The sequence below is a fragment of the Cynocephalus volans genome, chromosome X (genome assembly GCF_027409185.1).
Source record: "Cynocephalus volans isolate mCynVol1 chromosome X, mCynVol1.pri, whole genome shotgun sequence".
Taxonomy (NCBI): domain Eukaryota; kingdom Metazoa; phylum Chordata; class Mammalia; order Dermoptera; family Cynocephalidae; genus Cynocephalus; species Cynocephalus volans.
This window is the reverse complement of record NC_084478.1, coordinates 79,217,939-79,241,232: the sequence shown is the minus strand read 5'-3', so window position 1 is coordinate 79,241,232 and position 23,294 is coordinate 79,217,939. Positions and strand designations below refer to the sequence as shown.

Here is a 23,294-nt window from a genome sequence, read left to right as displayed (position 1 = left end):
CGCAGCCTTTATTAAGCAGTATACAAATATATCACTGGTAGTCTTCTGTCAGCTCCCACAAAACACAGCCTCCTCCTCATCACCTGACAACCCTCCACTTACCACCCTATAAACAAGAGGGAATGGAGTCTCCTTTTCAAACCCCTCTCCTAAGCTAGACTGCAGAAGCTAGACCAAGAGGGCTGAGTCATCTTCCTCTTAAAAGAAAACCTGTGCACCAAACCCATAGAACAAATGTTTTCTATGCAGATCATTTGTTTCAACACATGGCTGCTTTTATAGGATATCAACCAAAGAGCTAAGGACATTTTCTCTTTACCCCAGGAAAGTAGATACCTTCCAGTGACATGTGTGCTGTCTCCCTCCTCCACACCCAGTTAGCAGCAGGGTTGCAAGGACCTCACTAAGCAAATAACCACCGTGGTACATTTACCCAGGCCACCAGTTAGGATTGTGTCAGTTATCACACAGCACAGGCAAGGAGGGCCAAAATTGTCTATGGCACCAGTTTAAGAGCTAGGCTACAGCCTGAGGCTGCTCTTCACCCTAAGTGTTACGGCAAATGTTTCCACCAGAGTAAAGGCCCTGCCTCAGATGCACACACAAGGATGACTCTTAAGCGCCTTCTCTGTATCTCTCATTTCTCTTAGCCAAGGCAAGGAGGGCTAGGTAGATAGAAGCGGGAAACGGACTCTAACCCTTTATGTTCCATTCACCTACAGCTCTTAATTTCTGAAAACACTGCTGTGTGGCAGGGAAGTCCTGGCTTTTGTGCTGTCCCTTTGTAGAGTGCTGGGTTATTTCACAGTGTGGGGTGTTGTTGCTTATGAGGCTTCCCACCTGTGCTGAGTAGGAAGGAGAAAGTCAGGGCAGCTCTGATGCTGGGCAATTCACTACCCAGATCCAAGGGAGACGACCAGGATCTCCCCATAAGCCTGGAAACCCACAGCTGAACCCCCTTTGCACTCCCCTCAAAAAAAGCAACTCATACCCATATTTCTGCACAGCTCTTTAATAGAAGGGACTTTTATTATTTTTTAAAGAGAATTCATACAGCCATTTATTATACAGAGCCATTTCTCAGTGCTCGTTTCTTTCCATTCAAGAAATTAGAATACACCATGATTAGGAAGATAATGCCAAAACAAGATTGCTAGTTCATTATTTAGGGTACAAATACAGTTAATCACTTGACACTTTATTGAACGCAAAGCAAGACTCAGCATTTCAGCTTTCGTTGTACACAGCTGAAGCAGGTGCCTCAGGAGGGGAAGACCGCAGTTTTCCTTGGTGGGGAAGATGTGCGACCCGTAGTCTTGTCGTGCTGTGGGGAGATTACCCCATGTTCTGTCGGTTGCCATAGCCCCTAGGATGAGTGTCCTTCCAGTCGTCCCACTCCCGTGCTCTGTGAAGTGTTTGCTCATCGTCCTCTTCCTCCTTTTGTTCTTGATCTTCCTGGGCTGCTCTTTTTAATTCTGTTAAAGTAGAAAAATGAGAAAGAGAAGGGGTGAGAAATTGAAGGCATGTTAATAAGCAATATCAGGGGCCTCTGCTCCACTCTGAACAAAACTGCATACAATGAGACTAGGAATATAGCTAACTGTCCACACTGGGCCCAGTCAAAGTGAGGAGAATACTTACATTACTTAATATAGCACATGCCAAGTAACAGTAAGAAAGGATGCTCTAAGTGGTTTCCACGAGAAGGCAAAAACATAAAAGGTGCCCCTCAGAATGAATTCTACTTTGGGAAAGAATTCTTGCTAGAATGGCCACCACCACCCCGCCCCCAAAACAAAACCACCACTACCACCACTAAAAAATCTCAGTAATCCAAAAACACCGGAGTAAAAAATATTGATTTTATGATTTGTGAATTGCCAAAGAGGTAGGATTACAGGTGACTTTTCCTCCTCCATCTATTACCTTTATTAGAGTTATACAATTTTGTGTGTGTGTGTGTGCAAAATTGAAAATCATGGGGCAGTTGAACCTACCAGAAAAGAATGACTATGTTATTTTGCATGTGCTTGGGACAGATTCTGAGGTCCAAATGGCACTTATCATACAGTGTACACTCAAAAGAAATTAGACCAACTGCTACATCTCTATTTTGCATTGTTTTTTCTTTTGTGAGGCAAAGCAGCATTTTCATGGTTACCTTGAGTTTGCCCATGAGAAATATTCTCATTACTATGATAAAGAATGAAATACATGGTAATCTGATCTCTTCTAACAGCTTAGGTGTTCTTTTCTTTCTTACCCCTTTATTATAAAATAAAATGTATTAGAAACCACACAAACACACACACACACATGTTTTTATAGGGAGGCCTTATAGCCTCCATTTGGGTCAAGAAATAGATCTGTACCCATCCCCAAAGCCTCTCCACGTGTATCAAACAAATCACACACCCCCCCAAAAGTAGCCACCCTACTGCTTTTTATAGTAGTAACTGCATACATTTCTTTATTATAGCTTTATCACCCAAGTGTGCATCCTAGACACCAAAGTTGTCCATTCGTACATTCATTTTTTACTCAGATTTTTAGTACAGAGTTGTGCAACCATTACAATCCAATTATTTAAATTCTGTCACCCCAGAAAGATCCCTTGTGCCCATTTACAGTTAATTCCTACTCCTTCCCACCCCCTAACCCCTGGAACGACTAATCTACTTTCTGTCTGTATAGATTTGCCTGTATCTTAGACATTTCACATAAGTGGAATCATGCGATATATGGTCTTTGTGTCTGACTCAGCATAATGTTTTGGAGGTTAGTCTTGCCTATTTAAAAAATATTTTGATATCTTTTTTAATCTACAGGTTCCCCCTCCATCCTTTTCTTACCTTGTAAATAAATTATCTATTGAAGAAGCTGAGGCATTTGACCTGTAGTTTCTCAAAGCCTGGACTTCGCTGACTGCATACTCATGATGCAGTCTAACATGTTCTATATTTCCTGCAGACTGGCCACTGGATACAGAGGCTTGATTTGACTAAGATTTGATCCCTTCAGCATGAGTATAGGTGGCGCTGTCTTCTCTCCTCAGCTGGCATATAGTATCTGTCTCATTTGTTGAGATGTTAGTAGCTGTTGATGCTTAATGCCTAGATCCATTAATTTAAGGTGATGCTCTTAATTTTAATATTTCTTTTCTATTAACTGGAATGCTTTTATAAAGAGAGGATTCCCCTTACTACTTAATTACCCAGTAGGAAAGATGAGATAAATACTTGATTGTTAACCTTTGTTTACCACTCAAGATAATAAATGGGTTCCCTATCATCCTCTTAAGTTGAACAATTTGTTTATGTCTTAAAAAATAATCATAAACTCAAGGATTTAAGCATATTTGACAGATTTCAACAAATTGCAATGATTTATAAAAAGTGTTTAAATAAACTTTTTAATTTCAGAAGTTTTAGATATAGAGAAAAATTTGAGAAGATAGTACAAAGAGTTTCCACAAACCCGCATCTACTTTCCCCTATTGCTAATATCTTACATTACTATGGTTTGTGTCACAACTAATGAACCAATACTGATACATTATTAGCAACAAAAGTCCATACTTCATTTGGATTTTCTTAGGTTTTATCTAATGTCCCTTTTTGGTTCCAGGATTCCATCTAGAATACCACACTACATTTAGTTGTCTGTTCTCCTTAGTCTCCTCTGGGCTGTGACTGCTTCTCAGACTTGTTTTTGATGACCTGAACAGTTCTGAGGAGTACAAGCACTGAAGCATTTTGCAGAATGTCCCTCAATTTGGGGTTGCCTGTTTTTCTCATATTTAGACTAGGGTTACAGGTTTTGGAAAATACCACAGAAGTGAAGTGCCCTTCTCATCACATCATATCAAGGGTACATGCTGTCAACCTGACTTATCACTGATGATAACCTTTATCACCTGACCAAGGTAGTGTTTACAGGGTTCCCAAGTGTAGAGTTACTCCTCCCCTCTCCTTCCACACTGGAGTCTTTGGAAACAAGTCACTCAACGTAGCCCACACTTACGGGGTGAGGAATAATGCTCCACCCTCCTTGAACGAGGAATATCTACATAAAATATGTGAAATTTTTCTGTAGGGGAGATTTGTCTCTTCTCTCTCATTTATTTATTCAATCATTTATTTCTATCACTATGAACTCATGGGTATTTATTTATTCTATTCCTTGTGTTATAATCCAATACTATTATTTACTTTCCTGCTCAAATTCTTCCAGTTTTGTCCAGTGAGAGTTCTTTCAGCTGGCTCTTGTGTCCTTTTAACACCCTAACTGTTTTGTTTTTTGCGTTGTTCTTTATTTTCTAGTACTACAAAATGCTCCAGGCTCATGTTGTACATTCCCTGCCCCAGCCCTAGAATCAGCCATTTCTCCAAGGAGCCCTGGTTCCTTTACTGGAGAATGGTATTGGAAACCAAGATATGGGTGCTAGATGTACTTGCTGTTACTGCCAATTATCCTTTTTGAAGACAAACTGTCTGGTGGAAACATCTTCGAACTGGCTCCTGAGTCCTGATAACGACCCTAGTAGTCTTTGAAAGCTTCTTCCCTATCTTTTATGACAAGATGTTCCAAGCTCATATTGTACATTTCTTGAGCCGGACTCGGAATTAGCTATTTCTCTAAGATATCCTGACTTCTTTTAATAGGAATGGTATTTCAATATTACAATCTGGGTTACTAGGTATACTAATTGCTACTGGGCTGGTCCCTGTTTCTAAGCCTTTTCAGTGGATAGAGCAAAGATAGGTGTGTGGATTTACTTTCAAATAAATTTCTCATGAGTTCATATTCAGGACTATGGGGTTTTTCTTTCTTTTCTTTTTTTTTCAGCTAAACTCTTTTTAATTACATCTGTATTCCTTCACAGTGTAAGTCCTAGTTTTCAATGATGGAGGATAGAATATTTCATAATTACTCATTTACATTACCTCACATTACACAGTCTTAGAATAACAACTACTACTATTACTATAATTATTACTATAATAATAATAATGCTACTACTGCCACCAATATAATTACTGAGAACTGTTAAATGTTTTTGCATATGCTTTTCCCATTTCAAAAAGAAGTTGCTCAATATCAACATTATCTGAATGTATAGGCCTTTCATACTCTATACTCTCTCCTTTTAATCCTCATTTAGTCTCAGTTCTATAGGGGACCATAAGTTTAACGCTCGCTACCAGTCAATGTCTCTCTCATCATTTTGGTTTTCTGAAGCTCATTCTCTAGCAAATTCCTCAGGAAGGAATCATGGGAACAATATTTCCTGAGTTCCTGCATGTTGATAAATGTCTTTACCCTTTATACTTGAAAGTCAGTTTCACCAGATATAATGTCCTTGGCTTGCATTTTTTCCCTTTGGGTAGCTTAAATATCTGCTACTCCATTTTCTTCTAGTATAAAGTGTGTCAAAAAGTTTGAGAGTAATCGAAGTTTCTTTCCTTTATAAATCACCTACTATTTCTGTTGAGATGTCCACAGTATTTTTTTCCTTAAAGTCTAGTAATTTTATTAGAATGTGTCTTGTTGGTCACTCTGGGTCAAAATTCTCAGGCACACCGTGTGCTCTTTCATATCAAACCCTTTCACTTTTTAAAAATTCCTGAAAAGCTTCCTTATTATTAGCTTCTAGCATTTTTCTTTTGCCTTGCTTTAGTTTTCTTCTTCAGATAATCCTATTATCCATATGCCATGTCTTCTTTGCTATCTTTAATATATTTGCCACTTTTTCTTGAATCTTGTTTCTTTTGATTTAAAAAAATTTTCTTTTTTTTATCTTAGCAAGACATTTTCTGTTGTGTTCACTCACTTGTGTTTCCTTCTACTTTAGCCTTCATTTCTGAAAGAATTCTTTTTCATTTTCTGCAAGTTGTCACCACATTTCCGAGTTTTTCTAATCCTGCTTTACATTGTTCTTCCACGTCCTATGTTATTTTCTGAATATCTTCCAACTCATTTTCAAATATTATGTTTCAGATTTGTTCTAGCTTTTTTTTTTTTTTTTTTTTTTTTTTAAAAGGATTTCTTCACTTCTCTCTTTTTCCCTTATAATAATTTTGTGTGGGATTTGATCCTGATAATTTTTTGTTCATTTTTTTAAAAACAGCTTTGAGATATATTTCACATACCATAAAATTCACTCACTTAAAGTGTACAATTCAGTGGTTTTTAGTATGTTCAAGGGTTGTGCAAACATCACCACAATCTGTCGTTCATTTTTATGTGAAATAAGTTTCCTTGAACTTTTAGGAAGAAGCGTGGTTCAGGGTGGCTTTTCTAACTTTACAGAGGCTCCCTTTCTGCTGTTTTTATGTAGGTTAAAGAAATATGACGACTTGCTTGATTAAAGTTCCTGGTTCTGGTCCTCTCTCCCATTTTTACCTGTACCTTCTTTTTCTTTCTTCTCTATTGTTCCTGTCCTGCTTAATTTCGATTCTACTCTCAGTAATTTCTCCTCAGTGTGGGACCATGTCCTGGGAGACCTGGTGGATCAATTTCAAGCGTTCATTAAGGACTAGACTTTCCCTTTCAGACCTTTAACGACAGGTCTATTGTATTCACCCGGTTTTCACTAGAGACCAAAACCCCTCCCAATTTCAGCTGCTGTTCTTAAACTGGACTGCTGTTTTTTAGTGCATACACTGTTTTGGAATTCTCCTGTTTTTCAGGTCTTTCAGATGGTCTGTCAAATCCTTCTCCCACACAAATGCCAATAACCTGTTGGTCTTGTGGCTGTGGGTGACTTGCCCTTACCTGTTTCTATTTTGGGGTTTGTAGAGATATGTTGTCACCTATTTTCATTGTAAATACTGTCTACAGTTTTTTTTTTTCATTTTTATTGATGTGTAACTTGCATGTAGAAAAGTATACAAACATAAGTATAGCTTAGTGAATTTTCACATACTGAACACATCCATGTAATCAGTACCCAGATCAAGATACGAAGCACTACTAACACCTCAGAAGCCCCCTCAGGTCCAATTCCATTCATAATCCCCCACTAAGGGTGAACACTATACTGGCTTTTAACCAGCACATACAAGTTTCATCTGTTTTTGAACTTTATATAAATGGAATCATACAGTATATAATCTTTTGTGTCTGGCTTTTTTCACTCTTAATTAGATTAGGTTTGCAAGATTAAGCTATACTTGCCACTTACAGCTTTAGAACTATAATTTAACCTTACTGTGTAAATATACCAAAATTTATTTATCCATTCTAGTATTTATGGGCATTTCAGTCATGTCCAGTGTGGGCTATTACAAACAATGCTACTATGAACAGTCTTGTACAGGTCTTTTGTGGTCTCATTCCTCCTAGGTATATACTGAGGAGTGAAATTGCCAGGTCATGGGGGTATACACATGTTCAATTTTTGTGTATCACTACCACCCAACACTAGGTTCCCCATCTTTATTTTTTCCTTTGATCTATTTACTTAAGGCTTACTTTTGGTCTTTCCCCCCCCACTTCTTAAGATAGAACCTTAGGTAACTGATTTTATATTCCTTTTTCCTAATGTAAGTGTTGAAAATTATACATATTTTCCTCTCAGCATTGCTTTACTTGTATCTCACAAATTTTGATGCTGTACTTTCATCATTCAGTTCAAAGCATTTTCTAATTTTCCTTGTAACTTCTTCTTTGAAATAATAACCATGGTTTATTTAGAGGTATGTTGTTCAGTTTTCAAATATTCAAGGGTTTTCTAAGTATGTTATCAATTTCTAACTTAATTCCATTGTGATCTGAGAACATATTCAGTATAATTTCAATTTTTGAAAATTTATTAAGACTTATTTAATGGCCTGGTATATAGTCTACCTTGGTGAATATACCATGTACATTTGAGAAGGCATATTTTGTAGTTGTTGAATATAGTTGTTCTATAAATGTCAAATAGGTTAAGGTACTTGATAGTGTTGACTAGATTGTCTGTGTTCTTACTGATTTTTTGTTTAGCAATTCTATTACTGAAAGAAAGGTATTAAAACGTCTAACTATGATTGTAGATTTGCCTATTTCTCCTTTTGATTCTGTCAAATTTTTTCTTCATGTAATTTATTAGGCACAAACACATTGATGATTGCTATGTCTTCCTGATAAACTTCTTTCTTTTATCAGTATGAAATGTCCTTTTTTTTTATCTCTAACACCTTTTGTGTTACAATAAGTAACACAATACAATAAGTCAAAGTCCCTGCCCTCAAGGAATTCAAAATACAATTCCTTCCAAGTGTTGAATGCACTCCAGTTTATGCCTGTTTTTGGTTACTCTCCAGTGCCTTCAGGTAGTTGTTTTTCAAAATATTTTGTTCAGTTTGTAATAGTTACCAGTACAAGGGGTTAGCCTTATAGGGGTTAGATATAACCTGCTCTGCCATTACCAGAAGCAGAACTGCTATCCATGAATTTTTGGTTTTGCTACCTGGCTGTTCTTTTTATGTTATAATATTTGGAGAGATTCAAAAACTATGCTGCCACTGTCCCCATCCTCTCAGAATCATCTGCTACCTATTTTAATAATAAATACAATACTGCTTAGAATCTTTCTATTACTCAAAGTCTCTGTCCAGACTACTACTGCTCTTAAAGGGCAACAATACTTGGTCAGAATGTAATTAATTGTTAGGGAGTAAGGGACCAGTAGTATAATTATTTTCCTCCCACCCCTTCATACCTGGCGTTGCCTTGGCTATTCCCTGATCTGGTAATGTTCCATGTTTCTGATGCTGATCATACCACTCACTCACTGTCATAGATGCCAGACTTGGATAACCAGCTCCAAATACTCTGCAAAAACCACATTGCATTTAGAAAACAAAACAAAAACAGCATTATTAAAAAGTATCTTCTCTTTAATGACAAAGCCTGTGTATATTTCAGCCTTGTTCCCCTACCCAACTATCTTCTGAGGAGTTATACAAACTCCTGTGAGGATATGTAAAAAGAGGCATCCACAAAGGGGCATTAAAGTCAGGAGTTTCACAAGATGATAAATGACCCAGAATCACCGCCCAATAAGCAATCTCAGAGGCCAATGCCCCCCAGAGCAGTGATGACACTGTGAAATGGGTATTTATATTTGGTAGCTCTGAAACATACAGAGAAGGAGACTCTCCTGCTACCCTATGGAAAAGTATCTCAAGAACTCAGAATTAAATTATAAATAGGCAAATATGTCCCTTTGAGAATCACAGCTGAAGGCAGGAAGAGTGGCAATAATGAGAAAAAAATGTCAAGTATATACTTCCTCATTAGATTCTTTCCTTTTTTTTCTGTTTTGTTTATTTGTTTGTTTCCTTTTGAGCCTTTTTAAAGCTCGAGTTTGTGAAGGAAATGTCTGAGGAAGACAGACATGGAGAATGTATCAAGAGAGATAATATCCCTTTGATGAAAGAATGGCTTCCATAGGTGAAGCCATGACTTTTCAACAATGCCCATTCTGAGTGTTACTCATGCACTGCTACTGAACCATAAAAGCAGGGGCTTCAAAGGCTACCCACTTTCTAATACTACCTACTTGGCTTGGGCCGCATTCCGAGTGAGAATAAAGGGCTTCACTGGAGGCCTCTTCTGATGAGATGAATGAGAAGTTGATGCCTAAAAAGAAAATTAATTATCAGAGGCACATTTGCCATTTTGCCCACCTTATTATGCAGGCTCTTAAGTCTTCAGATGCTTGAAAAGCTCTGGATTCAAAATTTACTCATTTTCTATTTATCAATTTCTAAAGATATAGCAGCAGAACACTAATAATGGTGGAGATTGCTTAGCTCTTCTGAGAGGGCCTAAATACCTTGCTTTTAAAAAGAGAGGAAAAGAAAGTTCTCCCAGGAATCATCTCATCTCAAGTAAAAAATTACCTGGCTTTAAGACACCCTCTCTAAAGAAGGAAATTCCAAAGCCATCTCCCATGTTCCATTGAAATCCCTTGAGCTGAACTTGAAGCCCCTTTCCTCAGCCTGGCCTTCAGTGGAAAAGCTGAACTATTAAAGAGACTTCTTTTAAAACCCCTTCCAAGTAATTATGCTATTGATTGTCAAGAACCCCTAGGGTGCTTTAGAAGTGAATGCTCCTAAATGAAGTGGGGAAGGATAGGTCAGTAGTTTTCATATAGAGGTGTACAGAAATGTTTTAAGAAACCTTGGCTTTCTAGGGGCACACTGAAACAAAGTATGATCAAAGAAAAGGTGCTCACTTGGTTCTAGCTCGATTACTCCCAGAACCAATTCCAATACCACGCAAGAGAACATCTTTAAAAATCCAACCAAAGAAGGGACCTGGGCAGGATCCAGAAGAGTTCAGCCTCAAAATGCTTAAAAAACACTCATCTAGATCCGCTCAAGGGGACTTATGGTATGAGAATACTAATTGTTCATTCTTTGATCTTTTAACATGAAGAGCTAGGTTGATGTTATTGTTAGGCAAGAGCTCCCGGGTAATAAGTACAAATCAAATTAGGAAGAGGTTTCTCTGAGGACTTAAATAAATGCCTGTACTAGCTTATAAATTTAACTCAATTCATGTTGTATTCTGAACCAAAGAGCAAGTGGCAGCAGAGCCTATTTCTTTTGAAGCAGCAGCTCCAAAACAGGTTTCTGATCTTCAAAGACAGCCAAAGCTGTGTTACACCAGGGTTTCTTTACCAGTATACTGGACATCCTGTCCTTGTTATGTCTCCTACTTGGGTGATTAAATTCTTATGTAAGGTTAAATCTGAATTCCTCCCTTAACCTAAACATATTCCCTGGTCTTTTGTTTTATCTTCTTTCTACTCTTTTCTCTCTCTCCTCCACTTCTACTTTTCTTCTCCATTCCCATCCTATTCCTTTTCCCCTTTATTATAGTCAAGAACAGATTTTAAGGCCTGCTCCCTAGGCAGTAGCTGTGACTTCCCACTCTCCCCCATGGTATGTCACAAAATTACAAATGATTAAAAATGTGTTACAGGTTAGAAAGCAATGAGGAACATTACTATAAGCTAAAGAGAAAGCTACCATAGTGAATCTTTAGCCTTTCTCTACTCATCTTAGTAAGAACAATGAATTTATGGAGACTTAAAAGGATTTTAATTTCATTACTCTCCTGTAGAATATTCAAATCTCTGATGGTAGCTTTTGGAGCCATGTGGACAGTGACCAGGCTTACCTCTCTTGAAGAGTCTTTTTCTGTCAGGATCTTTATCTCCTGGTCAATGCTCTCGATCTCCTCTAGGCTGATGCCAACCCACCTCTGAAGGTGAAGGAGATAATATTCACGAACACGCTCATCATCTGCTTGACCACTTTCCACAGCAGTTTTCAGTGCAGACAACCTTTGCTCTACCTCCTTCTTCTGCTTGTATCTGTCCCACAAAAAAGCATTACCCATGAACTTAAAAAATAAAGTATTCCTTCAAAAGCAGGCCACAGTAAGATTTTACCTTTGCAAATGACCAGGTAGTAAGTACGCTGATTTCCACCTTGGCAGGAATACAGATTCCATAACCCAGAGCTTGCTACCAGGCAGTTCCCTTGGACTACAAGGCAAGGAAAGGCCCAGTGGGGGCTGAGAAATACATTCTGAAGCTGGAAAAATATAGAAGTAACCTGATCTCAGCAAGTCCTGCCATCATCTTTAGGGATGAGAATGCTTTGGTCATTTGATTACATCAACCCTTACTAGCTTGGGTGCTTAGTATTATAAAGTGCTTGCCACCATGCTTTCATTTGAGTCACACCTTCAAAGAATCATAGAATCTTAGGGTCATTTACCTGCCACTGATGCAGAAATTCCTTGTGAAATAGTCTAAAAAATGATCATCTCTTCTTTTCTTCTGGGCAAAACATTCCCAGATCTTCTGACTCATTCTTACATAATTTAGACTCATAACCACCCTGGCTGCCTTTTCCAGGATGTATTCTAGCATGCCCTCTATCATTTATCTGACAAATATCTACTGAGTACCTATTGTGTGACTGGCACTGTTCTCAGTGCTGGAAACACAGCCGTGTATAAAAGAGTCCTTGATCTCATGAAGTTTTCATTCTTCTGGGACCAGATAGACAAAAAGAAATAGATGATTAGTCAGGTGGTGGTAAGTGCTATGAAGCAGCAAAAAGCAAGGTCAAATAGAGTGATGGTGCCAAAGTAGGGGTGCTATTATATACAAGGTGGTCAGAAGAGACCTCTCTGAAGAGGTGACATTTGAGCAAAGACTTCAAGAAAATAAGGAAGTAAGCCATGCCGAAGGAAAAGCAAATACAAAGGCCCTGGAGTGGGAGAGTACCCGGCTTGACACATTTGAGAAATAACAAAGAGGCCAGTGTGGCTGGAATGGAGTGAAGAAGAGTGACAGGAGATGAGGTCAGAGAGAGCGAGCCAGGGCCTAGGCCGTGATACCCAAAATATCAAATACCATGGTATTTTGAGATGGGAAAACCTCTGGGAGGCTTTTGAATCGAACACATTACATAGAGTAATGTGAAAAGCATTTTTCTGATATGGGCCACTGTGGCTGTTGTATGGAGTGTGGGTGGTGGGGGCTGGGAGGGAAGGGTGAAAGCAGGGAAAGCAATTAAGAGGATACTGCCACAATCCAGGTGAGAGATGGTGACTTGAAATAGGGAGGAAGTGATGGAGGTGGTGAGATGTGGATGTGTTTGAAATATAAAAAAGCATTTACTGATTTATTGGATGTAAGGGCTTGAGGGAAAAAGGAGTCAAGGAAAAATGCCAAGCTTTCCAAAAGAAAGTACCTTGAAATATCTCTGCCTGGAACCCCACACCAGACCTCTTGAATCAGATGCGCCTCTGCAGGTTTTCACCCTAATCAGAGGACCTTAACCTGAAGTCCACAGAGAGTTTGGAGGAGGGGGAGTGGTCCTTAAGCTCCCTAAAATTTTATACAGAACTCAGTGTATATATATACACTGTGTATATATATACAACTTTCAACCACATATATATATGTGCGTTTATATATGTGTATGTATTTTTCGCTGGAGAGAGACTTTGTAGTTTTTATCAGATTATCAAAGGGGTCTATGATCTACAAAGTCAAGAACCACTGCCCTGGAAACGCTCTTTATTATAAAAATTTTTAGGCTCCTTTGTTCCTTTTATCCAACAAGTGGGAATTTTATATAATGTTACAAATAACTGTCACACCATCATCACAGGTACCCTGAATAAAACACTACAAAAGTTAATTCCTAGTTCATGAATGCTATTAGAGATATTACCTGAGAATGTTTAACCCCAGGTCCACTCCTACCCTTACCCTCTTTCCTGGGTGTACGTAAGTCACAGGGAAAAAAGCCACAGGAGGGCCTTAGAATCTATATAATCCAGGGTAAACTCTGGGTCAGTCTAGTGGTCCTCTGAATAAGGTTCTTTTGCTTCTTTTCCCATTCTCTGCATGTGCACAGCCCATGAACTTTCTGCTCCTTCCTTGCTTCTGTGACTTTGCTCTTTATCATCTTTTAGACTTCTAGCTCTTCAACACCTGTTCTTTTAGGCCAGTGTTTTTAAAACCTTGTTTAAGCAAAATAATCCTTTCTTCTAATGAGAGTTTATATGAAACCCCACTAAGTAATAAACAGATAAAATCTGCCTTGGTTAAATCAGAGGAGGGCTCCCAACATCCCCCCTACCCGGGCATTGTGGTAGAATATTAGGGATCCAAGGCAGATTGAAAACCACTGTCCTAGATCTTTGTTGATGCTCTAGATTCCCCATCGTGGGCCATTACATAGAAATACTCCCTAGCACCCTAGAATCCCCTAACCCTGTGACCCTTCTGATTGGGCAACTTTCACCATTCCCTTTTTCTGTTCCTAAGATGTTGAACAGAGCTAAAGAATTACAAATTTGTGTCTAATGGGTCAACTACAAATCCATATTATCAAATTTCAGCTGAGCGGTCACTCTTGCTCAACTATCCTTTTGTTCAGCTTTTTTGTAGAATCCATGCCACCACATGCTCCTCAGATGGCCAGCTAATGCAGAATTCAATTTACCTCTTCAACTTAAAATCTCTGTAGCATCACCCTTCTTCCTTTACACTTATCTTTTAAGGAGCTAATTCTGTCTTTACCAAGGCATTTCCAAGGCAATTTCTTTACTATTCCACTTTTGCTATCAATCTAGTCCTCACTGACATTCTTCCAGGCCTCATTCTATCAATTGTTCTCCTTGTAATTAGCAGCTACAAATTTTCACTCAGCTGGTACCTTCGCCCTATCTAAGAAACACCTTCCCGCAACCCATTTTCTACCCTTTCAAATGCTTCTCTTTTCTATGCTATAGTGAAAACAGCACTGTAACTGGGAATTTGAAGACCTCAGTTTAAATCCTAGTCTTGCCACTTACTAGCTATGTAACTTTGGGCAAGTCAATTCTCAGAGCTCATTTCCTTCTCTCAAAAATGGGGACAAGAATGTGTATTTCTTGGGGTAAAGAGGATCAAATGGAAAAATACACATGAATATACTTTGTAAGCAGCAATACAAATATTGTTAGCTGATGAGGAAATTGAGGCTAGGAGGGACTAGATGATGCCTCATCTATTAAGTGGTAGAAACTGGATTGGTCACCCCAGGTCTGTCTGATTCCAAAGTCCAGGCTGTTTCTACTACACTTTATTGCTTCCATTTTTCTGATGACCACTCTATCTGTCCCTCCCAAAGACAACAAGTACCTACTATAATCTGATTACTGAGTTGGGCAACAAGGGATACAATGATACAATTAGGATATTAAGGATACAATTAGTCAAAGTCTCTGACCTTGAGGAATTCAGTTATGCTGTGAGAAGTAGGTGAACTAAGTGCTACAGTATCTGGGAGGGTAGACAGGTAGGGAGAGGCTTCAAAAAGGACATAACATTTGCTTTCTGTTCCCCAGGCTTCTATAAGCACTTCTATCTGTGCCTTGTTGAGTCTCTTATCTCTTAACTTGTGCCAAGGTTTTATCCTTGGCTTTTTTTCTTTCTGTGTGTTCTTCCATAGCAAATCATCCACACCCACAAAAGTAGAGGGCTTCTAAATTTTTCGCATCAGCACAAAAGTCTCATAAGTTCTAGTTGCACATTTCCATGTGTCTATGGAAATGGCTATGGCTATTCGGTTGTCACTTTAGGACCTAAAACTAGACTCATTACTTAGCCAGATACCACTTCTTATGCATTTCTGTTGAAAGAATGGAGGTGCTGTTAATCAACCAGACTCACACTCACTCCTCAGAGATGGGAATTAGAGAATATATGTGAAGAAACAGGATGAGAAGGAGAGAGAAAAAGGGAGAGGGGGAGGGGGAGAGAGACACACACACCATTTAGGTGTTTTATTTAGGATAGGCTCAGTATCTAAAAAGTCATAGGTGAGGGGGACTTAACGTAAATAAGGGTCTGAACACTCTGTATTCTAATTATATAAATGCTTCTTGCAAAAGTCTTATCTCTGGTAACTGTAACTTCATTTTTATCATTTCATCCTAGTTGAAGCACTATTATTAACATGTTAACTTGTCTTTCTGCCTCTGCCTCTCTTCCCTTTCAGTATTCTATACACATCACTTCCTTATGCAGACCTCTGACCATACCACTCTTAGCTTCTGCCAAACCAGACGATTATCTACTCCCTGTATGTATCTTAATCTAACCTGCCTTTGGGCTTTTGCTCATGTTGTTTCTCCTGCTTGTCAACAATAAATATTGTTTGAGCACCTTCTGTGTGCCAGGCCCTGTGCTAGGCATACCACAGTGAACAAGAGAGAAATGGCCCCTGACCTCATGTAGTATACATTCTAGTAGGGGAGAGAGACAAAATGCAGAAAGGTAGACACATGAAATAATTGCATGTGAGACACATGCCATGAAGGAAACAAACATGGGACAATGGGAGAATGACAGACATTAACTAGAGAGACTAGTTTGGAAAGGCCTGGAGTGACATTTGAGCTGAGACCTAAAGGATAAAGCATTAGCCATATGAAGAGCATTACATGCAAAGAGGACAGCACATACAAAGACTCTACAGAGGGAAGGAGCTGGGGATCTGCTCAAAGAACTGAAAGAAGGCCACTGTGGCTGGAGTTCAGTGAACAAAGGGAGAATGATATATGATGAGATTGGAAAGAAGCAGGCACTAGATCATGCAGGGCCTTGTAGTTAGTGGTTTGGCTATCTCAGGTGAGATGCTGGTGGCCTAGACTGAGGTACGATAGTGAAGATGGACAAAAAGAGAAGAACTGAAGATATCTTTTGCAGCTATAATTGACAGGCATTGCCAATGGACTGGATGTGGAAATTCAGAAAAAGAGGAACTAAAGCTAATTCCTAGGTTTCTAATAATACCTAGGTATATGGTGGTGTACTTACTGAGATGGTGAAGACTTGGGCATGTGGGCACATTTGGGGGTTAAAAGCAAAGAGTTCAATTTACGGCACGTTAAATGTGAGATATTTGTGAAACATCCATGAAGTGTGTTGGAAGTATAGTTCTGAAGGTCAGGAGGGGTCTGGGCTAGTGATGTGAATGAGGGAGCCATTAGCATAAAGATAGTGTTGATACCTCTTCTGTGAGATATTTTTTAAAAATGTTCAAGATCAAGCTTGCAAGCCAAAGAAATGCATATCAGAACAATGATACCTTTTTTTGTTTGCCCAACTGGATTTTCATCTAGTGTCAACATCCAAGACTAGTGCAGTAGGACATACTCTTAAACTTTGTTATTGTGGAATGCAATGTTGTTACAATGTATAAAGAGCCTTAAAATATTAAAACTCTTTGAAGGAAACAGTGACAGATGCACTTAAAGATGTTTTTTCATAGCATTGCTTAGATTAGCACAAAACCACAGTCTAAGTATTTGACAATAACAGATTAGTTTAAATAATTATGGTACAACTACAGTATGGAATATTATATAACCATTAAATATCATGATTTCAAAAGACATGAGGAAATGCTCACAATATGTTAGGTTAAAAAAAACAGGATAAAAAGCTACATTTACAGTATTATTCCACATTTACTAGGTAAAATATCTATCTGAAAGGAAATACATCAGAAAGTTAACAATGATCATCTATGAGTGCTAGAATTAAGGCTTAATTTGTAAAATATTCTGTCTTGCAAACTTTCTACAATGAGCATTATTACTTTTACATTCGGGAAAATCTGTAATTTCTATTTTTAACCATCCTTCAAGAATCATCTCAAATGCCATTAAAAGGTTCTGAAATCTTTTCCTCATCCCTCCAAACAGATTTGACCACGCCCTCATCTTTCTTCACAACTCTGATCTCTATGCTGTTTACAGTCTTTTTTTGTATAATTATTTGGATACCACCAAACTCACTGTTTAAACTACCTGTTATATGCTGATGGGCTGCCCCCAACTTACAAAGAACAGGATGCTGAATTCCACTTCCTATCAGTCTATTCTATATCCTCAAAAGTCATTTACTGTCACTTATTATCCCCTAAGCACACTTTAGTACTCTTCTTAGCCCCATCACCTAATTTTACATTATTTCCTAACTTACTGCCTGTCTCCTCCACCAGAATAAAAGCCCCATGATGGCAGTGACTTCATCTGGGTCCAATACCTGGAACAGTTCCTGGCACACAGGAAGGGCTCAATATTTGTTGAATAAATGGATCAATTTTCAGCTTTCTAAACCAAGCCTCTCCTCTGAGCTTCGTGCTACCAGACACCTCTACTTGGATGTCTCCTAGGTACCTTAAACTTAACATGTCTCAATACTGAATTCATACTCTCCCCTATCCCCTGATCTGCTCTTCCTCCTCTACTCCCTCTCAATGAATTCCATAGCCATCCACCTAAATTAGAAACACAGACATCTTCCCTGCTGCTGCCATCTATCCCACCTCCCACAACCAACACACAGGTTTTCTGCAGATTCAACCCTCTCAAATAAATATATCCCCTCTTTCCCTCTGTCATTGCTGTTGTGAGCCCTCATCACCTCTGTGACCGAACTGGGTCTAATCTCCCACATTGTTTTCTATCTGCTGTCAGAGTGTGCTAGTTAAAATGAAAATATGGCCATGCTACTCTTTAAAAAGAAATAAACACAGTTCTTCAGTGGATTCCAGTTACCAAAGTAAGCTCCTTAGCACAGACTACTAATAGCAGCTAACATTTATAGACTACTTACTATGTGCTTTATCTCATTTATGCTTCTTGACCCTAAGGGAGAGGTACCACTATTACTATCAGGTGAGGAAACCTGAGGCTCAGACTCATTAAATAACTTACCCAATGTCCAATGGCTTAAAAGTAAAGCTGGGATTCAAACCTTGGTCTCAGACTCTACGACCTGTACTCTTTGCCACAAATGTGTAATAGCCGACTTTGGGTGCTTATTGGGTCAGACACTGTGCTAAGTGCTTTATATGTATTTCTTTTTTTTTTTCCTTCATTTTTTTACTGGTCTCTTTTCTTGGGCATAGGTGAGCCAAACACTTTTTATATATTAACCCCAGAGGAGGGGGAAAAACAGTGGATTAAAATCTTACATAACATATCTGTATGCCACATGTAGGCTATATGTATTTCTCTTTTAATCCTTATAACTTCTTTATGAGGAAGAACCTATTATCTGAATTTTACAGCTGGAGAAATTAAAGCACTGAGAGATTAAGTTACCCCAAATCACAGAGTAATTAAAGGGTGGAACTGGGATTCAAACACCTCCCTGAGTTCTTAGCTCCTTCACCTTCCTCACATCCTAAGCCCTCCTTGGTCTTGACCCTACAACATTCCTTCCCCCTCTCCACCAGCCCCTTTACATTGTAGCATCACCTTCTTGCCTACAGTTGCTGTTCCCCTCCCACACATGCCCACCCCAGCACCATTTCTTTAATGTTATCACCTCTGCTGGTTAATGCCCTCCTCTACTCTTCCTCTGGATAATATTCCTGTTCATCCTTAAACAATTCAGCACAGAAGTCACCTCTTCCAGGGAGCCTTCTCCTCTTTACTGCTCCCTCTTTGGTTAGGTGCCCCTCCTGTTTGCTCTCATAGTACCCGGTACATCTTTATATTCCTACTGACGTCACTTTATATTCCTATTCTGTTTCTATGCCTCTTTTCCTCATCGGACTGTATGCTCTTCCAAAGCAGAGACCACCCATACTCACACAAACACAAACACCCATACAATTTGTATTCCAAGTGCATGGTCCCTAGACATTGTGAGCACCCATTTTTTTTTTTTTTTACTAAAAGAGTAAGCAACTTTTTCAGTCACACAACCACTCTGAGAGACTGTGCCCTTCAGAGATATTTACCTCTATCATATGAGTATTGCTATGCTGTCATATGGAAAAGGTTGGGAGACACTTTGCTAAACTACATTGCTGCTGCTGGAAACCACAAGCTAGTAGGGGTCTGATGGTTAGGTATGATCACCTTCTTGAAAAACTCAGAAAAGTATGCTCTCACTAGGGCTTAGGCTCAAAAGGAACCAAGAGAGTGGCATACACTATTCTGTCCCGTCCACACATAAAAACAAAAAACCATGCACCGTCCCCACCCAACAGCACTGCCAATGAGCAGCCCTCAAATTACAGCTATTGACCCACCTCTCTATTTTAGCCTGTCTTTGAGATGCCATAGCAACGAGGCTAGGATAGGCCATGGAGGAAGTAGCAGTGTTATTTTCAGCTGAGTTGTTCTTGGTTTTGGGCAGCTCAAACTTTGCCACCTGATAGTAATGGCACTGGGTTAAGTAGTTCATAAAATGTTCTCGAGCCCACTGCAAATGATCTAGACGCTTGTTGGGGTCGACTTGTTTCAGGGTGAGGGCTCCTTGAAACGCTGGCACCATCAGGTACTTCAGGTCGGTGGAAGCAATCTCCTCCAAATCTTCATTTCGGCTAGAAAGAGCAAAGAAGAGGCTGTGAAGCCTGGCTGGACATTCAAACTGTGGTCCTCGCTTCCTGGGGGAGGGGAGGTATGGGTTGGGAGCGGGGCAAAAGGAAGAGGCACAGAACAGCGGCTAGTTGCACTCAAAGTGGCAGAGCACTCACACCCTATGTCTATGACGTCAGCCGACACTAGGGAGCAGAGTCGTGGGATATCAACTATCTTGGAAGAGAGATGGGGTAAGTAAACAAGGTACAAGAGACTGACTGCAGGGGGAGGTAGGAACGAAAAGTTCTCAGTCTTAAAGGGCCCCTCCACCCAGACGCAATGGCTCCACCCTTGGTAACCATTATTACCTGCGTTCTCACTCGTTATTGCTCTCTCCCCCGTACCTGAACAAGTCGAGCTCCGATACCATTTCGGCAGCCTTCCCAAGGAGGTCCAGTCCCTTTGACACCTTATCCTGGACTATCCGGGACCCGGTGGGTTCCGTCGCTACTTCTATTTCGTCCAGGAGCTGCTTGCTGGTTTCGAACAGCTCGGGGAGCCGTGGCAGCTGTAACTCGTCTTCACCAGCTGCCATCTTGGGGAGGGAGGAACCTAGAAGACCTTACTTCCGGAGTCAAAGGAAAACTGCTATAGTAGAACTCGGCTAGCCGCGCAACGAAAGCGGAAGGGGTGCCGCATTGGTCCAGTCACTTCACTGTTACTAAAGCGTCCAAGGATTTCCGGGACGAGCCGTTTGCCGGCCCTGGCAACCGTTTCCATAGACTCATCTTACCAGGCAGCCTATTAGAAGTCGTAGGCATCTGTTCGAAACAAACAAACAAACAAACAAGAAAAACCCTAGGCACTGTTTTACGGCCTGCTCCTCGCCGCCGCCACTGGGCCGGGAAGTTCCGTGGGCTCTGAGGCCCAGGAGGGACGAGGCTGAATTCGGAGCGCGAGCGAGTGTGGGCGAGCGCGGGAGGGCGGGCGCGGGCGCGTTTTAGGCGTTGGCCAGGCGCTTACTTTACCTCGCGAGTCGCTCCCTAAATTGAGGAGTCCGGGTAACCAGGGAGTCCAGCCGCCGCGCCTCCCACGGGCCACAGGTCTGATCGTTCGAGCGCCAAGTGCAAGTAGCGCCCCCCCTCCAGCTTCCTTCCACCCATCAGATGGCGTTCCGGGATCTGCCCTCCTCCCCTTCACGTCACCCCTCCTTACCACACACCCCAGCGTCCTTTTGGCCGGTTCCCTGTGGAGCCCCTCTCCTTAATCCAGATAATTGGTAACCTGAAACTCCGATCACCCCACAGCTGGCTTCCTTTCTGCCAGCTACTTCCCAGGTCAAATGTTACTTCCTTTGTGCAACCTTCCTTGACTTCCCCCCGGCCCCGCGCCCTCAGCCGCCAAGGCAGTTTCTTCTGTGTATCTCATCATAGTACCTACCACACTGTATAATAGCTACTGATTTACAAATCTGTCTCCCTTACCTGACTCAATCTGATTAATCTTTGCACCCCTCTGGCAAGCCTGAGTACTTAAGTACTCAGTGTCATTATGAGAATAGAAAAATGAGGGATCCGTTCGGAAAGCAGCCCGGTTATGCAAAACTGCACTGTTCAATAGGTAGCCACTAGCCCCAGGTGGCTACCGAGCGCTTGAATGTGGCTATTTTGAATTGAAATATGATGTAAGCATAAAATACGCACCAGATTTTGAATATCTCAATACTTTTTACATTGACTGCATGGTGAAATGACACTATTTTGGATACAGTGGGTTAAATATAGAATTAAAACTAATTTCACTAGTTTCTTTTCACTTCTTAAAGTGCCTCCTAGAAAAATTTAAATTATATTTGTGGCTCACATTATATTTCTACTGGACAGCACTGATGGAAAATACGACCCCACGACTTTGGTTTTTTTGCAGCTGTCTGGTACAGGGATCCGAACCTGTAGAGCTTAGTGTCATAACACCACACTCTAACCAACTGAGCTAACTGGTCAGCCCCTACTACAGGACTTTGAAAGAAGGGACATCTTCGAACAACATAAATACATACTGATTACCTTAGGACACACCCTGAGTTGTCCTAGGAGATTTAAGTAGAAGGCACATTGCCTGCCCCTTAAAAGAAACTATTAAACTGAATATGCTTTAAATACAGTTGAGAAGAAAAAAGCTTTTCGTATAAAAACTAGAGGGCAATATAGGAAAGTATATAATTAGGTTATATGTTCTATTGTATATGCTGTTGGAAAACCAAGAAATGACAAGTCATTCCTTGCTAAAAGTACTTTCAGAAGGCTTCTTACACATGACATGCACTCAGAATTTCACAGCTGGAAGGGAACCTCAAAAATCAGAGGAAAAAATCGAGACCAGAAAAGTTAAGTGACTTCCCCAACCTATTTGTGACAAAGCCAGTGTCTTCTGAGCTCAATTGATTTGGCTCCTTGATGGAGAAGATCTTTCTTGTGTAATGGAGTTTGGATGTGTTGTCCCCTCCAAAACTCATGCAGAAATTTGATCCCCAATGTGGCAGTGTTGGAAACTGATTGAGTCATGGGGGCAGATCCCTCATGAATGGATTAATGCTCTCCCTGGGGGAGGAGGGGTAGTGAGTGAGTTCTCGCTCTATTAGTTCCTGGAGAGCTTGTTGTTTATAGGACTCTGGTACCTTCTTTCTCTCTCTCTCTTGCTTCCTGTCGCCATGTGATCTGCTCGTACCTCCTGGCTGCCTGCCACTTTCCGCCATGAGTAGAAGCAGCCTGAGGCCCCTGCCAGACGCAGCTGTCCCAGAATCGTAAGCCAGATTACCCAGTCTCAGGTATTTCTGTTATAGCAACACAAAACGGACTAAAACTGTGGAACGTAGTGAAGCCCCAAGCTAGAACACTGCTCCACTAGAGGGAGAGGAGATTGGGGCATAGGTGTTGGTTGAAAAAGCTTCCCAGGTGATCCTAATAAACCTCTTTCAACTCCTGCTTTACAAACTGAGGAGCAAGTGAGGCTCTAGAGAATTGCCTACAAGGGTACTTCAAAAAATTCATGGAAAATAGAGATTTATCTTTTAATTCTACTTTCCTACGAACTTTTTGAAGCATCCTTGTATTTGGTTTATTTGGCACCTCTAGTAACTTTAGTAAACTGAACTTTCAGGGGCAGCCTTGGCCAGGAACACAAAGAAGAAAGATAAAATTTGTGGAGGAGACTTGGAAACAGTAATTGTGAGACTAAAAATAATTTGTTTCTCCTCATTTGCTTGGATTAAGACATGTCTTTAGTGTTGCCTAAGAGGAAAAAAAATGCAGAATTTGACTCTGATCTTGAAATTTGTAAGACATTTTCTACTGCTTTCAAAATGACAGTCATTGTGGGAGTTGCCAATTACTTTCAGA

General features: G+C 40.2%; 1 protein-coding gene across 1 annotated transcript; it reads right to left on the bottom strand.

The window, feature by feature from the left end:
• Positions 1–996: 996 nt before the first annotated feature.
• Positions 997–21,207, bottom strand: IGBP1 (immunoglobulin binding protein 1). The gene is made up of 7 exons (XM_063083898.1): positions 21,112–21,207; positions 20,301–20,717; positions 19,626–19,919; positions 11,179–11,374; positions 9,551–9,630; positions 8,708–8,820; positions 997–1,475 (listed from the first exon to the last, which is right to left on the bottom strand). The coding sequence occupies exons 2-7, from the start codon at positions 20,489–20,491 to the stop codon at positions 1,336–1,338; spliced, it is 1,014 nt and encodes a 337-aa protein (XP_062939968.1). The 5' UTR covers positions 20,492–20,717; positions 21,112–21,207; the 3' UTR covers positions 997–1,335.
• Between the last annotated feature and the right edge of the window lie 2,087 nt (positions 21,208–23,294).